The following is a 17,699-nucleotide window of genomic DNA, read 5'->3' as shown; positions in this document are numbered from 1 at the left end:
CCATTCTTTTCAACAAACTCCTTTGTCCTTTTCACATTTTCTGTGTATGTGTAACCCACGGAGTTTACTTGAGAATGCTTCTAAGCATGGGTGGGAAGCTATTTACTGGAAGATGGACAACTCATTAGTGGCCAAATGTAAGCTTGGCATTTCAATGAAAAACTCTTCAGTAAAGATAGAAACTCCATCAGTAAGGAGACTCATACTTTAGTTTTTTTAATTAATCGAAGAATAGCCTTATGGCTACCTTATAATTCCTCACCACTGCATGAATAGTCCACTCACACCTGAGATGGATGAGATATTTACAAAGCAATTTGAACTGAATGTTGAATACCCACATAGTATTTTTCTCCAATACATGGGCTCAACTTATACATGCATACAAATGTGCATCTTGGGGGATTTTACAGGCCTTAGTGGGTTATACATCATGATGAAGGTCTGTATCATTTGACTCCCTGAAGGAAAAATATTAAGTGAAGCAAAACAGGTAAGAGTGAGCTTGCACTTCACACACTCTGGCAATCTTCAAACCTAAATACAACCAGGGTGACGGCATTGGAACAGAGGCTTCATCAAATTAATAAACGCTAGAAAGTGTGACAGGATGGGATTTGTCACCTGCTTGCCTCCTTTGGGCATGAATAGATTTTATGGTTTAGCTTCCACATGGGCCATACCAGCTAGGTAAGATATGGAAAATCTTAAAATTGGACAAAATGATGAGAGCGAAAAGATTGAGGTCCTCAGGATGATGTATATATGAGATTTTAATAGCTTTCTGTCAAAACGTGAAAGAAAACAGTTACATTTTTTTAATTAAATTGAACACACAGCACAAGAAAAAATAGACCAACTTTTTACTAGACTAGACATTTTTATCTTTCACAATATTCAGTAGCTTTTTAATATCATGTCAAATATATTCTATTTAAATATTTTGATTATTTGTAGACAGTCTTCCAGCAACATAATTAATTTCTTCCCTTCATCAAAAATCTGTAATAAATTATTCTTCCAACTTAAGATTTTACCCTAGCATGACAAAGTTTAAAATATGAAAACAAATACCTCTTATTTTTTTGAATAATGCAAATTAGAAAGCCATATAACATTCTTCAATATCACAGTGATAATTTCACAAAAGAAGGCTAGATTTGTCTTCTTCTGTCTTACCCAGACTCCCCCTAAAACACCCTAATTATGTCCTCCGGAGGTTACCGTCCAAAGCCTTTGAAAAGGATGTAGTTGTAAGAAGTTAGAAAGGAATTTAAACTCTAATCATTGAACATCAGTCTTACCCTCTCCCAAGGGAGTAGTTGGGAATTACATATTAACAGTACTCTTTTCATTTAATATTCTAAAAGATCAGCATCTGACAGGGAATTAATGGGTAATGAGGAGCAAGATGGCAAATCATACCAAGCATTGTAATGAGTCTTCACTGAGCACATTTTCATTGGCCAGATCACCATAGGACATAAAGTAAAAACTCAACTGTCAAGAGGTAGATGAGCCCCTTCTCCAGATGGGAAAGTGAGGCACTGAGATGCCTTGCAAATGGCTACACAAGTGTTCAGCAGCAGCAGCAGATGCAGTAGGACCTGCCTACAGTTATGTACAAGATGGCCAATACACAGCAGTGGAAAGACGGGAGCAAAACTGGTCCCCTTCTGCAGCCTGTAGTCCATCTTGTCACATGACATACAGAGCTAATAGAAAGGTTGACTCCATGTTGAAGCTGATAGCATGTCTGTTCTCCAACATCAAGCCCAAGAGATCATCGTGAGGAATGGTTATTGATAATGACATCCTCGGACTCAGGAATGTAGAGAATGTTGACACAGCATAGGTCAAGTTTGTTCAGTAAACAAGATCAAACTGTGAAATGCATAGTTAAAGGAAAGCTAGTACAATATTGAGAATTACAATGTCAGTTTGATTTGTAATGCCCTACAAAGAGATGGTTATGAGCACAGTTAAAGACAAATTATCAAACATTTGGATTTGAAAACTAGATCACAACCCTATGATCCTTGTGATCTGTGTGAGCATTCGTGTGCCTTTAAATAAGAGATAAGCTTCTTAGACAGAATATTTCTCTTCCTAGAGTACAAAATGTATCATTATTCACTGTACATAATTTCCCATGGTTTCCAAGTATGTTAAATTGCAGAGAAAACATAATTATTTCACCTAGCAGTGGGATTAGTCAAAATGGAGATGAATTGCTGTGTGTGTGTGTGTGTGTGTGTGTGTGTGTTTGTGTGTGTTGAGGGGGTGCTTTGTGTGATGCATGAGAAAATAAAATAATCATATTGTCTTTTAGGCTCATAACAATGTCCATTGATAGCAACATGTCACTACTGTGTAAGAAGCCAGTATATTACTGATACGCTGACATAGATGATACACACCACAATCCAGTTTATTCTCGTAATTGGTGGCCCATGGTTACCTGTCACATGGAGGATGGCTTTGGAAGACAGGGTGCCACTACCGTTTTGGGCTTGAGCCACATAGAGGCCAGCGTCTGCCTCACACACCTTCGGAATGAACACCGAATGCTTTGTGTCCTTGTGCAAAACCTGTAAGTGTCCATCTGCACAGAGTTTCTGGCCCTTCTTGAACCTAAAGCAGAGAGTCAGTTTTAAGTCAGAGTTACTTCTTGATTCCATTATTCCCAAGTTCTCACTGCTATGGCTGTCAGGCCCATCTCCACTGCAGTATTCCCTAGCATTAGCAGGAGTTGTCTAGCTATGGTAGACACCAGGGAGGCTGTTTATCAACCTGTAGCCAGAAAATTACCTTGATTGACTCAGATCATGTTTACGAAAGTTCTGTGATAACATTTAACAGTTAAAATACTATAGATGAAAATAAACACATCCAGTTATTCTTTAAAACACACATACAAAACAAAGAACAAACACACAACAAAATGCTGGCTGTCTGGTCATACCGGGTCACCATCTCCTCATGACAACAATTAGCTAGAGTGTGAAGTGACACTTGCACATCCAGCCTACTTCATCCTCTCTGCAGCTTTTAATAGCGCCCATGACTCTTGACTCCCATTTGACATCCTTATAGAAGTGAGGCTCATTGGCCCTTTGCGTTAATTTACCTGCGTCTCCCAGCAGGACAAATGCACAATGTAAAAGAAGGGACTTTATACCACCCCTGCTGAAAGGAGCTCATTTTATTAGTGAATTAAATTCATTAGAAGACAATGACTTCTCGTTATAAAATGCATTTGTGACATTACAGCTTGACTATAAATGACCTATTTCTAAAACTTCTCTATGAGCATAGATACCTGGATCATCTTAGACAGCAGAGAATTTATTTCTCATATTCTACATCTATTTATAAATACTTTCATACACGGACTGATGAGAAACCCAAGTCAGTTTTCTTTGTATGTGTCTGGGATGTATGTATTTGTGTGGGCATGTATGTATGCACATGTATGCATGTGTGCATGTATGTGTATTATGCATGTGTGTATATGTATGTATTTGTGTGGGCATGTGTGTATGTGCATGTATGTGTATGTATGTATGTGTGTATGTATATGTATGTATGCATGTATGTCAAGGCCAGATGCTGATGTCTTCCTTTACTGCTCTAAATTTTATCATAGGAGTCAGGGTCTCCCCACAGAACCTAAAGCTCACTGATTCAGCTACTATCTCTACCACCTAAGACTGAGATTATTGATGCCTGTCACTGTATCCAACTTTTAATATGAAATCAGGTCCTCATGCTTGGTCCAGCTCCCAGAATCATTTTTTTTTCCCCATTACCTAATTGATATTTTTGCATCTTCAGAGTGTCCTGGGAATACACAATGCCCTGTTAGCCTGCCAACTGTTCACTGGATAAAACTCTAGATCTGATGGCAAAGTGGTTTTATGTTTAAAAATTTGCAATAGTTCGCTAACAATACATACACCACAGTTCCTCAGTGATATGTACTAATGGGGCTGTTTGTATGGAGAAAATTAAGAAACACCTCAGACGACGTCTTTCCTTGGGGTGAACTAGTATTTAATTAGGAAATAAATACCTGTTGAATTCATAAATACAAAATCTTTTATTTGTAAAAATAAACCATGCAACTTCAGAAATAACCAAACAAAAAAGTGCTAATTTCTGCACTTACACAAGGGCAGATTCTTGTACTATTTGAGCGCCAAATTTTTCTCCTAAATTCTTTAGGTATCTGCTTTACAAGTCAAGTACCATCAATGAGACATGCAAAAACAAAACAACTCTCACAGAAAGTTCCTGATAAATAAAATACAGCACACCTATCTTAGCCTGTCAGTATGAACTCACCCACCCCCCTTAGTTTGCTCTCAAGTGAATTTGCCTAAGGATGAGAATTTTGTGAAGGTTTAGAAGTAAGCCCCATGGAAAAGGCTAGAACGACTTTGCAATGCACAGCAAGTGGTTCAGAGCCTTGACTTTATAGTTTACTTTTACAAAGAAGAAAAGGCAACTATGTCTCTAGAGTGAGGTCACACTGTTCACGGCTCAGGTATTACATCACTTTCCAAAAACGAGCTTATTATCAGGCACCTGGAGCAGTTATAAAAGTATTTCAATATTTCATATTGAATGTATTTATTAAAAGAAACTTTAGCAAAACAAATATCACAAAGGTGCCTGCGGTTCTGTTGGGAAGATGAAATGGGTGAAAAAGGGAAGAAAAAAAAATCTATGGTGTCTTAGGCTTTTTAATTCCCTGAAGGGTGTCAAGCCAAGACAATGCCATTCCAATGCAGAAGCAGACAATAGGGCTGGCATTTCAAGACCCAATTATTAACAATGAGGAATGTTAAATGGAAAGAAAACCAAACCGAATCAACTTCCAGGGCTTCTGGAGGGGGCTGTTCAATCATTTTAGATGGTTACTCCCCCTCCCAGGGCATTAAAAAACTTTTAGTTAAATGAAAGTGGAGGTGTGCGGTGAGATCAAACCATGCAGGGTTGAGTGTCCCGAGGGTTAGTCAGCCAGCCCTGAACCTCTAGGTTAGTCCACACAAAATGAGATAGTCTCAGCAGTTATTTATTTCCGTCTATGGCTTGTCATTATAGGCTACCCACCATGTCAGTGTAGGCTCTGGGAATCCTGTTACTTCGACTTCCAAAGTCACCGGGGAACCTTCCATGACAGTTACATTGGACAGCAGCCTGGAGAAATGAGGCGCCCGGCCAGCTAGGCTGACCACGCTGTTTTCTGCAGATGAGTTTTTCCTGTCTCCTTGGGGACCCACTTGCCTCTGATGGCTCTTGCTGGTGTCTGATTGAGAGCTGAGGCCAGGGGATACATCAAGGGCAGCATGCAGCCTGTCTTGGGTTTTAGTGACGTTAGAATCAGCATGCACTTTCTCCTGCGTTTCTAGCGAGTTCTCCTGAGCCTGGGAGCTTTGGTGTAAAGCTTTGTCGTGCACTTCATGGGGCATGCGCGCTGGACATTTCACATTGAGGTGCAACTTGGTACTCATCTCTACTGATCCTCTGGAGGTTAATGAGGATTCAGCTTTGAACTGTGGATAGGGCCTCTCAAAATGACTTGTAAATGTGTCTTTCTTATTATGGCACTCATCAACAAAAGCAATGGGTGGGGGAAGAACAGACTCCTGGGCCTTCCCTAGACCACCTGTCCCTGTATGCATCCTGTAGCCACTGATATGCAGGGCGAGGGCTGAAGAGCTGGCAAGTTCTTCTACCTCCATGTCTGATGGTGCCAGGGGGGACTCGGGGCTCACTGGCAGTGGAGGCAAAGAGATGTCATCAGATGAGATACACTCAGATTCTTCTCCAGATAACATGTCTTCTGGAAGGATCAGACCCTGGGCACTGTCCTCTTTGTTGGATGAGGACTGCCTCAAGTCCTTGGGAAGACTATCTTCTCTTGTTCCATTGATGGTCAACACATCTGCTCCCAGTACCTGCCCCTTCAAAGGAGGAAAGCCAAGTTTTCATTAGGTGGATATACTTCTTTTCCCAGCCTCCCATTACAATGACACCCAGTGTGAGATGGAAACCTAAGGTAAGTCTCAGGAAGATGGTGCTGGAGTCCCTGAACTCCAAATGTTTATTGGGAACTGTCCCATGACCATGACCAAAAATATTCAAAGCACCCTCAAGTGAATTGAAATACTACTTAACAGCCAGAGGTAAAATTATCTCCTGACCAAATTCTTATTCAGTTCCTATTTCTTTTCAGTTATCGTAGGAGGGGGATATTACAAGTGTGTTTATCGAATAAGTGACTTCCTGAAAGCATAGTAAATTATGCTGTTGACGCTAACCAAGAGTTACCCACAGAGCAGTCATCTCAGCAAGCAAAATAAGGTATGTTTTATGTAAATACTTTTTCTGACCACATTCATTTGGCTCTTGGTCCCTCTACTACTGTTATCAACATGGAAATAGGCAGGCGGTCCTCCAAGTCATTTTAAAATGTTACAATCACTACTCTTAAAGCTCAGTGAGGTACAGTTTGCCAAATGTCTACACTTTTCATTTACGAAGAAGGTATATAAGCATTCACAGAGAGCGACTATCTTTTCTAATTTTCTCAGCATGGAGTCATTGTTTCTGTAAGACACTTGCATCTTTCTGACTAGTTCTGGGAAATCAGTTGGGAGATTCCTCTCTGATTTGCTGACCATGACCTTGTTTTAAGTTCTTTTCATGTACATCTTTCTCTGCTCTCTGCTTTCATGCTGATTCTCTTTTGGCATTATCTAAACTGGTTAGTTAGCTTTTGTTTTCTCTCTCTCTCTCTTTTTTTTTTTTTGCTAAGTATGTGATATGTATATGTGTATGTATATGTACATAACAGGTGTACCTGATGTGCATATGTGTGTGGATGCCAGGCATCCACACTGGCTATCTTCCTCCATTGTTACTGTTGTTGTATTTCATTTAATACTTGCAGATTACCAATTCATTCAGACTTGTGTCCCCAGCAGGCTTTAGTGATCCTCCTATGTCCATCTCTTCAGAGCTGGTATTACAGGCACACGGTGGTACTGAGCCTTTTACAGGGTATTAGGAGTCTGAACAGAGTCTTCATGAGTGTGGCAAGTACTCTCCAGACTGAGGCACTTCCCCAGCTCCACGCTCTTAGTTTTTTTAAATTAATTATACACCTATTGCCCTGGTTCATATGTCTGGCATAACTGGTAAACTTTAATTTCCACAGCTAGGCACAATCAATTGGGTTTAAAATCACTGCCTGGGGATAGGGCCAGCTCCGGAAAGCTATTATATTATAAACCCATTGACCTAACTGAACAGAAGTGATCCTCAAAATACATTGCATAGGGAGAGGTGCACATCACACATGTAAAGGAATAGCAGACACTTTGCATTCCTAAATATCTCTACATTAAGTGTTCTTACTTTAGGGTAAATGGGATTGGTGGGGAGCAAATGACAATACTAGGCATAGGACTTTCTGTATGAAAGCATTTGGGAAGAAGGCCCAAGGAGGGCTCATGACAAATAAAAGGGGACCAGAGACATTTGAACACTTGTAGGACATGATAAAGAAAGAGAGCAGAAAAGTAAAGAGAACCCTTTACTCTTCTTAGTTTCCCAAGGCATCTGTCTCTGCAAAGTCTAACACCGTTCCATGACCCGATGAGAAGAACCAGAGGCTATCCCAGCCTGATAAGCACATTCCACTGAACTGTCTAAAAGAGAGGTACTTTCATTCTGTTGTTTACTAATCCTCCTGCACACAGCAGGTGAGACAGAAGAGGGAAGGGCCAGCCTGGGCATCCATGGCATCGCTACAAACAGCTCATGTTTATGATGCAGTTCCGGGAGAGCCTCTTGGTCCTTGTGGAAGAGGTATTTTCCTGAAATCCAAAAGGACCAGGCTACCTGCCCACCTCTGGTATTAGTTTCTGCCATTCTGGAGGGGGAAACTACTTAATGTCTTTTTGTCTCAGTTTCTTCAATTGTAACATGAACTTTGATCAGATGGTTGTTAAATCCCTCCTAGCAATAAATTCTATAGCTTTCAGTGCTGGCATCCAAATCCCTCATCAGCTACCAAAATGGCCCCATGGCTTTAGGCAAGTCCTTTAATACTCTGTGCTGCCATTTAACCTTGGGAGTTTTCAGATATTGCTATGGCTTTAGCTTCAGCACCCAGCCTAGGGATAAAACACTAGCAGTAATCTGTTGACAGTGCTATGTGCATTACACTGATGCAATGGTTTAATGCCTTCTACCCCACACAGGAGTCGGGATACATGAGAAGGACTTCACTATCTCTAGGAGAAAGTTCCTGTCATAAATATCTTCTTATAATCATTCTGTATAACTGTTTTCTTTTTCCAGCTCAAATAGTTTTCTGAGGAAGAGTCACAGCATTTAAGGGTATCAGGACTGAGTGCAGTGTGATCCTAGGCATCTACCTGGGGCTTTCCTATAATTTGCCCATTGGAGGTTTTGGAGAATCATTACATCTGACTTATATGTAAATAATAGAGACAATAAGAGGGTAAGTGTGATTGAGCTGCTTGTAAATGAAGCGTACTGCTGCCCGTTCATTATGCTGTCTGTACCAGCAGCAGCAGACAGGGTAGGAAATGATGTCAGTGAGAACTCTTGACAGCTGCAATTGGGACCTTCGCTTGCATTGTAAACGACTGATGAGTTAGTGTGTCTTTTAATTTGTTTTAAAATAAAAGTCACTTGTCAATGAGAATAAGTTGCATCTGTTTTATTTAAAGGCACACGTTTCTTTTAATAAAAATAGATAAAAACAAGATTTTTTTTAAAAAAAAAAACCCTTTTTACTAGGTAGAAAAGATGAGTGTGCCTGCTTTGGAAGCAATGATTTTTGTTTCTGAGTCTTTATTAAATGCGCCTAACACATAAGATAGGAGAATATGTATAGCTAAAAAATAATAATATTGTAACAAGTCAAAAATATTTAAAATCATAGATTTTAAAATTCAGTGTATTTAATACTATTCCTTATCATTTTAACCGATTGTCTTTGTACAGGTATAAGGGATGGTATTGCTCTCCAGTGGGATATTGGTTATGCCCATTGACATTTTTTTTTCTAGTCCAGTTTAGGCAGACAGCAGTGCTGTGAGCATCGGTCAGGAAACAGCAAGGAGATGCTGCATATTGCTCAGCTGTTAAGAAGAATGACATCATGAAACTTGAAGGCAAATGGATGGAACTAAGAAAAAAGAAGTCATTCTGAGTGAGGTAACCCAGATTCAGAAAGACAAACATGGCATGTACTCATAAATGGATATTAGCTGTAAAGTAAATGATATTCATGCTACAATCCACATACTCAGACAGGCTAAGTAACAAGAGGGCTCACAGTAGGGGCACAAGGCTGTTACATATTTTATGATACATAAGACCTTCACTCCCTGCTTAGAAGTTCTTTCTCTGGATAAAATGCCAGGAGTGTTGCAGAAACCCTGACTTGGATAAGAATGACTAATGATCATTTGACAGGAGATTGAAGTCAGACAGATGACTAAGGCTAGCCAGCTATTTTTTTTTTTTTTGTACCTAGAGGGGACCCAGGTGTAAATGGCTCCAAATTGTACCACTCAAAAAGTAGCTTGCTTAATGGTATTAACGCTGGCTAGGAGCTGTCTGATTGCACTGGTTTCTGACACATTCAACCTGTGGAAAAGAGACCTGTAAAGAATCTAGAATTGTACTCAGTGCAAGAAAAGAAACCTTGCTTCATGAAATAACTGACAAATAGTGTGAGTGTGAATGTGTGTGTGTGTGTGTGTGTGTAACTCTTTTATCATAGAAGTATATTTTGTTAATCTGAGAGCTGCTGGGAATCATGTTTGGTCTGCCGTTCATCCAGGAGAATAAAACCAGAAACAAACGCATTGACAAAGAGAAAAAAAAATCAAGCACAACTGTAATCCAACAGCTACAAATACAGCATATATCCACAGGGAAGGCCCAGAAGGATGTGACCACTTAAACACAACTTTTGAAAGCATGAGGTATTTGTATTTGTGAGGATATGTCGCCCCCAGTTAGTTCTTAATTTACATATATATGAAAAAGATTTAAACATTTGTTTAAATAGTATTTGTATTTCAGCTGGATTCGGTGCCTTAGTACAGATGCTTAGAAATGTGTGGAGTTAGAGTCTAGGGGGAAAATATGGAACCTGGTTTTGTGTACTAATATTTCCTAATGAGTAATGTAAAACAATTTTAAAAAACTTCCTCTTTTGGTACTGCTGTAACAGGTATTCAAATAAAATGAAGAAAGATTGACTATAAAAGGGCAATGGGGCATGAGATGGGAAAGTAGAGCTAGCCTAGGCTAACATGTCTGTGAAATGCTTATCATTCTAACATGTATATGATGTATATGTATATATCGAACCACAACAAATCTCAAAGACAAAGTAACGCATAGCTAAAGCTAAATACTTTCATTACCTCATTCCTTTCTTCACTGAATGTTGTCTGCTCATCCCTCCCTGGCTCCTTTAGCAGATCAATGCAATTGTCATGGAAATCTTCCAAATTTAAATTCATCTTCGGAACATTTCCCTGCTATACAAAGGAAGTTTAGTGAGAGTGAGAGCCAGAAAAATTGGAGAAATAATGCCATATAGGAACCACTTGGAAAAAAAATAAGCCAACAGCAACTTTGCAGTAAATGCACTCCACAAGAGACCAATGTTCTCCCTTCAAGCTCACAGCTCTCCTCTTGCTCAGCCCTTTGGTAAAGCTCATTGCCCGTAAAACCAACTGTTGAAAGGCCCTGTAAAGAATGAAGTGACTTCCTGTAGGATGCGCCTGCAAGCACATTCTCTGGAGATGGGAATCACTCTGTAGGACAGTTTAAGCCACTAGGAGGCTGAAGAGCATCAGTGAGGAAGAGATGATGAAGTCTCTGGAGGAGAATAAAGAGGAGAGCCCAGGAATCCACACAAGCAAACTGGAAGAATATTGAAAAGAGGAAGGAAATAGAACAGTTGGGAACACAGGCTATTGCCTGTGAATATTACTTGTTCCTGCATTTTATAGGGCTCAGCTTTAGTCACAGAGGTGGTGGGGCTTTACAAACTGGCAGGGGGCAGCACTAGGGCCAAGTTTTTGTGTTGAGAAATGGAGACACAGGGGCCCTAAGTGATAGAGCACAAGGGTTTTAAATGCTGCTTGTATTACAGAAGATTGTTGTGTGTGAATCATGGTATTATGTAGCTATGGAAACAGGCACACTCCCCAAAGTACACATTACACTTGCTTAGAGAATTTGGGAAGAACTTACTGGGGAAATTGAGCTTTGAATCTCTACTCCAAAACGAAACTGGTTTGTATTACTGGATGAGCCACTCAGCACTAATACACACTTGTAATCTAAACCACAATGGCAGCTGTTGTGGAAAGAATTCTGGGTGTTAAATTAGATGTAACTTCAAGTTCCAGATCTACTACCAGTGACTGTGAAGACTCAGGGACAGCACTTCTAATCTCTTTGGACCCATATCTTCCTTCTAGAAGAAGGAAAGCAACACTCATAGAGCATGCTTTTAATCCCCGGCATAGGGAGGCAAGAAGCACTTGGATCTCTGAGTTTGAGGTCAGTTTAGTCTACATGGTGAGTTCCAAGATAGCCAAGGGTTATATAGTGAGACTCTGTCTCATAAACAAACAAACAACAGCAGAAACCCAAAAGTATCAAACAACGAAGGTACTATCTCCATCTTAAGGTTCCTTGGAAATCACTGGAGATGATAAGTATGCAAGCCTTTTTTAAGTGTCAAACTGGTACACAAACAGCAATAGATTTTCATCACTATTTTATCCATTTTTTAAAATATCTCCCAGGTAAGGGTTGAGACCCTCAGGAACGCATTAGTGAATTTGCAAAAGAGATTTAAGAGACCCTTTGCCCTCAGACCTCATAAATTTGGAATGAAGTGACTACAGGGAAGCAGAAGCCCTAATGGTTAAACCACCTTCGTCTTGACTTCAGACTTACTAACCTCTGGAACGGTGGGAAGCACATTTCTGTAGCATATGCACCACCAGGTCTATAGTATTTAACATAGCAACTGGAACAGACTAAGGTGAATGAGAAAGATCCCAAGTGTTATGAGTGAATAGCAAGGGAGAAATAAGGAAGATTTGTGTAGAGAAAGGAATATTTCTATTTAACTTTGGATATGGATACAATTTTGATAACTAGAGGGTCATGCATTTGAAGTAAAAGTCTAATAATAGTAGAAGCACTAAGGAAGGTGGGACAGGAACCTGCAATGAATGTAGAAGCAACAGAGAAGGTGACAGGTCTCAAAACTATAGAAAGGTCGTTTAGCAAAGGGCTTTTAACATAAAAGGACATGAGCTCAGCAATATTTAGAAAGGGGAATCAAACCAGATACAGAATGAAGGGACTTACAAGTAGAATAAAAGAGCATTGGGATGCTGGATTGGAAATGCAAAACAGGAGGAATATAATCCTAACTGAAGGGAGTGTTCAAGGCATACAAAATGAGAGTGTAGAGACAGGTTACAGAAGCAGCTCTTGCAAGAAGAATGAAGCCATGGAAATGAAGGATGGAAAGGAATCGCATTGGGAGAGACAAAATTTCATTAAGCTGAAGGTGCTCAATATAAAGGAAGGTATTATAGATGATGGTCAGAAGAGTCAGCAAAAGGAGGATTCTCAGTGTACACATATGTGTAATGGAGAAGGAGCAGGAGCCCAGGGAGTTGAAATAGAGGCAAGATGTTCACAAAGATAAGGTAAGACCTATGGTTTAGTCACATCTTACTAGTGGTTTTGCAATTGTCAAATATCTATATGAGGTAATTTTGTATACATATTAGAAACAATAGCATTTCACTTAAATTTTCAAATCCGTGTTGGAAAATTTATGTGTCTATAATGAATGAGAAAGCCAAGCACAACAAAGTGATGTCAAGTTTATGACATGGAAAAATCAGAAAATTCTTTGCCATGAAATAAGTAACTCTATCTGAATGGCAAGTTCACTAGTAGGCATGAACCACAGCAAAGACCAACCCATTAACATCGAATAGCTTCGCAGTCAAGCCTCAGGACCACTGTGGCATCCATTTAGGGAGTTAGAATATCTAGTCCCATAGAGATAAAACAATTTACCCAAGTTGTAACTCAAGGGTATTTCAAGGCACCTGAGTTCTGATGTAAAACCTATGCTCTTGGTGACATAGCTGTTACCCTAAACCGGCTCACCTCATTAAGTTGTAAAAGCAGCATCAATCAAAACAATTCAGAGCATTAACAACATATTTTTCCTTTAGTTGGCATTTGTCTATCATAGCCATCATAAGTATTTGCCCTGTTTTTATGTATTATTTTATTTTAATTCCATGAAGGCTGTGATGGTTAGTTTAATACTTCCATAGTATTAAATGCTCGATAAAAATAATACCTGAATATTAGTGTTATTTTCTTTGGTGCCATAATCTGGAGAAAGAAAACTATCACATCTATTATTTATGAAAATGAGCACAAGATGCCTAATATAAACTTTGCTTTGGTTTTAAGGGCACACATTTATCCTCTGGGATATGATCCACGGAAATGTAAATGAGACACCTTCATTGTGCTTAGCTCTCATTCCTAGCAACATTTTTCTCTGCAGTGATGGGAAAGAAAAAGGATTAATTATCACAAACCCCCAGATAATTATGTTAGAATGCTGTGAGACAAATGTGCATATTGCGTCTCTTGAGAATTTGTAGTAGAACATCCCTGTACCAGAAGACATTTGATTAACACATTTTTATTTATACCACTTGATAATACATATTCCAGAAAGAAGAAATTACCATCAGTTTGTCTTTAAGTTCCACAAGAGATGCACATAATTCAGTAATAGATTCAAGAATCTCTTTGTGTCTTATGACAATCTTCTCAGCATATTTCTGCCCCTCTTCCAAACCTGGAAAGAAGCAAAGATAAACCTATATGTAAAGAGAATTCTTAACAAGAAAATAGGAAAAAAAAACTGGATGCTAATTCATCTCCTAAGTGTCTTTTGTGGGTAGTAATCTCCTACCAAACACACACTGAACGGAAATCAGTGAATGCAGGCATTTTTAAAAGCCAAGTGTTTAAATATATTTGCATATGGGGTTATAGGGTAGGAAGCGATGAAGTGAGACATGGCCTTAAATTCACTATATAATCTCCATTTCCTAAATTCTGGGATTATAGGTGTGCACCATCACCATGTCCAGCTTGTGATTTGATTATGAAATTTCAATGCCAGCCTTGCATGTCGAAGGCTTGGTACTCAATGCTATGTTCAAAGGTGGGACTTTTGGAAAGGATCCTGCGACCTCTGACTGAATCAATGGATTTGTCTGTTGACCAGTTAGTAACTGAATTGACTATTAGGAGGTAGTAGATCCTGTGGAAAGTGGGGAGGATCAGAGGAAATGGATGCTTGGGGGGTATGCCTTTGAAGAAATATCTTGTACCTAGGCTTTTCTTTATCAATCTCTGTTTTCTGGATGCTGTAACCTGAGAAGCCTTCTCTGCTACACATTCTTGTTGCCAAAATAGTCTACTCAACCTAAACTAAAAGAAGTGGAACAAGACAAGCACAGAATGATGGTTCTGAAACTCTGAGCCAGCTATTTTGCCACAGTAATGGAAAACTCACTAGCCCAGGAGTTCTAAAATAGAGTGCATTTGCTGCACCATTGCCACTTGTATGAAGCCTAAATAATGCCACTATATTAGTGCTCTCAAGACACTACTAATCAGGATTTCCTATGCAGGACATTCAGAAATTCTTCACCACTTGGAGAATATACATTTCCTAGGATGGCATTCAGGTCATCCATCATCTAGTTTGAACGTGTCTGCCACAAATGTGTGTAACTTTAATTCTCTAAAATATTTTAATCCATAGCCAAGCTGAAACAGTAAATCTATGTTCAAAAAATCCTATATATTGTTATCTCCTCTATCTCTACCTCTCTATCTTTACTCTCTTTCTCTCTCTATCTCTATTTCTATCATATCTATCTATCTATCTATCTATCTATCTATCTATCTATCTATCTATCATCTATTTCTATGTAGTAGAAGAATGGGTCGTGACCACCATCTCTTCCCAGTTTATGAGTTAGAAAAATCAATTTGAAATGGATTAAAGAATCAATTTCAAGACTTGGAATGTTAAAACTACAGAAGAAAGCACAAAGAATGTAGATCTGAGTGGGGGTTTTCAGGTGAGACTCTGAAAACACAGGGAACAAAAGCAAACATAGACAAATGGGAGTGTGTCAGAGAAAAAGGCTCCAAAGAGCGAGGCGTGGAACAAGGAACAACTTGCCAAGGCACTGTGCAGAATGGGAGGCAGTGTTTGCTCAGATTTACATTTGAATCCAAAAGAACTCAGGCAACTCCATAGGCATGTCCCTCCAAGACCAATCTGAAAGCCAGCTGGAAACACATACTTCTTACGAGAGGGTACTCATTCTGAGCTACGGATGTAAAAATAGCCAAGTGCTTGCTTAATATCTGTGAGTCCCTGTCCTGATTCCCTTATCTGTTGCTTTAGGAAGATACCCACCAAAAGCAACCTGAGGAGAAAAGGATTTATTTTAGCTTATTGTTTGCAATCCACCATCAAGAGAAGCCAAGGGAAGCACTCAAGGCAGGAACTGAGTCAGAGACCATAAAGGAACATTGCTGGCGGGCTTCCTTGCTTAGCTTGCTCAGTTTCTTTTCTTACATAACTCAGACTCACATGCTCAGGAATGGCACTACTCATGGTGAGTACATGCCTACAGACCAATCTGACAGAGGCAATTATTATTGAGATTGCCTCTTGACAGGTGTGTCTAGGTTTGTGTTAAATTGACAAAAACTAACTATTACCGGCCCCAAACTCAATCCCTAACACCAGTAACAGAAGATGAAAATCATACATATAACAAAAGACAAGCATTTGCAATGCAGTGACTTTTAGGCCAAGATTATGTTTCTTGACTGTAGGAACTGTATCTTCTTTGTTTTTACATAAACAATGCAGATCTGCATAACAGGCATAGTAGACACTCACTATTAGTTTTTGAGATAAATTTATCTGCGTTAGAAGTTTGGCTTCTGACTGGTCAGATGGCTGAGTATGGAAAGGCACTTGCTTTCAAGCCTGGTGACCTGAGTTAGGACACTGAGAGCGACATAGTGTTGTGGGAGAACTGCCTCCCACAGGTTGTCCTCTGACCTCTATATGATCACTGTGGCATCTATCTCTCTACCCCACCCAAAATAAATGCAAAATCTAAGTGTTCAGGGTTCAGTAATGCTTTAGTTGTCTCAATGACTTCATTTCATATTCCCAGAGTAATTGTGTAATTCAGTTTAAAAGATGTATAGCTTCTTGGTCTGGTGAGATATCTCAGTGAATTAAGATGCTTGCTGCCAAGCCTAGTGACCTGATTTCAATTCCCAGGACTCACATGGAGGAAGGAAAGAGCTGATTATACAATTTGTCCTCTGACTTCTAAACGGTCTGTGTATTACACACACACACACACACACACACACACACACACACACACACACACACAGAGAGAGAGAGAGAGAGAGAGAGAGAGAGAGAGAGAGAGAGAGGGAGAGAGAGAGAGAGAGAGAGAGAGAGAGAGAGGAGGCATAAAATAAATAAAATATTTTAAAAAGTGTGTAGACTCCATAATAAATGTGTGAAAACTCATAGAATCCATATTTTCAAAGTATTCAATTATTCCTTTATTCCTGCAACAGTTACTGAGCTTTTAGTATATACTATGATGCTTAAGTTAAGGGCTTATGTCTCATGGAGATTACATTCTAATGGGGTAATCCAAAAAACTAACTAATGAATATATATTAGTAATAAGACTCAGAACACTCAAAAGACAGGACACAGAACTCTGCAAAGTGTAGAAGATTGTGACTTTTATAGGGTCTTTGTAAGTACTTTGAACAGACACTGTAAGCAATACAGCATATGATGTTCTCCTTGCCAGCACAGAAAACAGACAGAGGAGTGTCTATACCATCATGTGTAAAATAGAGACAGACATCCACAGTGCCAGTGACGCCCTTCAGATTTTCTCTTAAAGCGTTTACATAACAGCAAGAGAGAGACATCTGTTTCTTCTCATTAGCTTTCCAGCTAATATTTCAGTGTTTGTGTATTGCCACTATTTTCCTTTGGAAAATAATAAACAATTTATTCTCAAGGATTGCCTATTAGGCAGTACAGTGCATCTTGCTAAGAATTTTGCATCTGTCTGGGAGTAGGGCTGCATACCATAGGCTGAATGCCTGCCTGAAGCAGCTGTGGGCCGCCAGAGGATGCTTTCTCAACCACCTTCTAATGGCTTGCTCTGGGCTGCCTTTGCCTGGTCCTTGGGGATCTCCCTTTATCTCACAGGAGTCCCTTCAGAGAATCAATGGAACTGCTCTCTTAGCATTTTTGCCACCAAGGGACTTATTTTATGAAGAAGCTTCTTCCATGCTCTCCTCATCATGGAGGAGAAGAAAGCAGTCATGAGGCGACAGAGTTCTCTCATGTGTTTACAAGTGAGAGAAAGACGAGGGAGAGTTCATTTCTCCAATCCACAAATCAAATTTCATGCGAAAAAGAGGAC

The 17,699-nt window shown here is 39.5% G+C and overlaps 1 protein-coding gene across 1 annotated transcript in view; it reads right to left on the bottom strand.

Moving 5' to 3' along the window:
- Positions 1-740: 740 nt before the first annotated feature.
- Ccdc141 (coiled-coil domain containing 141) overlaps positions 741-17,699 on the bottom strand; it is a 167,767-nt gene continuing 150,808 nt past the window's right edge. The window contains exons 18-21 of the mRNA XM_028763033.1: positions 13,875-13,987; positions 10,485-10,601; positions 5,119-5,972; positions 741-2,634 (exon numbers count right to left, since the gene is read on the bottom strand). Coding sequence (XP_028618866.1) covers positions 2,367-2,634; positions 5,119-5,972; positions 10,485-10,601; positions 13,875-13,987 — 1,352 coding nt within the window. The 3' untranslated portion in view covers positions 741-2,366. The remainder of the gene's footprint in view (positions 2,635-5,118; positions 5,973-10,484; positions 10,602-13,874; positions 13,988-17,699) is intronic.

The sequence above is a fragment of the Grammomys surdaster genome, unplaced genomic scaffold, assembly GCF_004785775.1.
Source record: "Grammomys surdaster isolate TR1022 unplaced genomic scaffold, NIH_TR_1.0 136, whole genome shotgun sequence".
In the NCBI taxonomy this organism is placed as follows: Eukaryota; Metazoa; Chordata; class Mammalia; order Rodentia; family Muridae; genus Grammomys; species Grammomys surdaster.
Note: the sequence above shows the minus strand (reverse complement) of the source record. Positions and strands in the feature narration are given on the sequence as shown.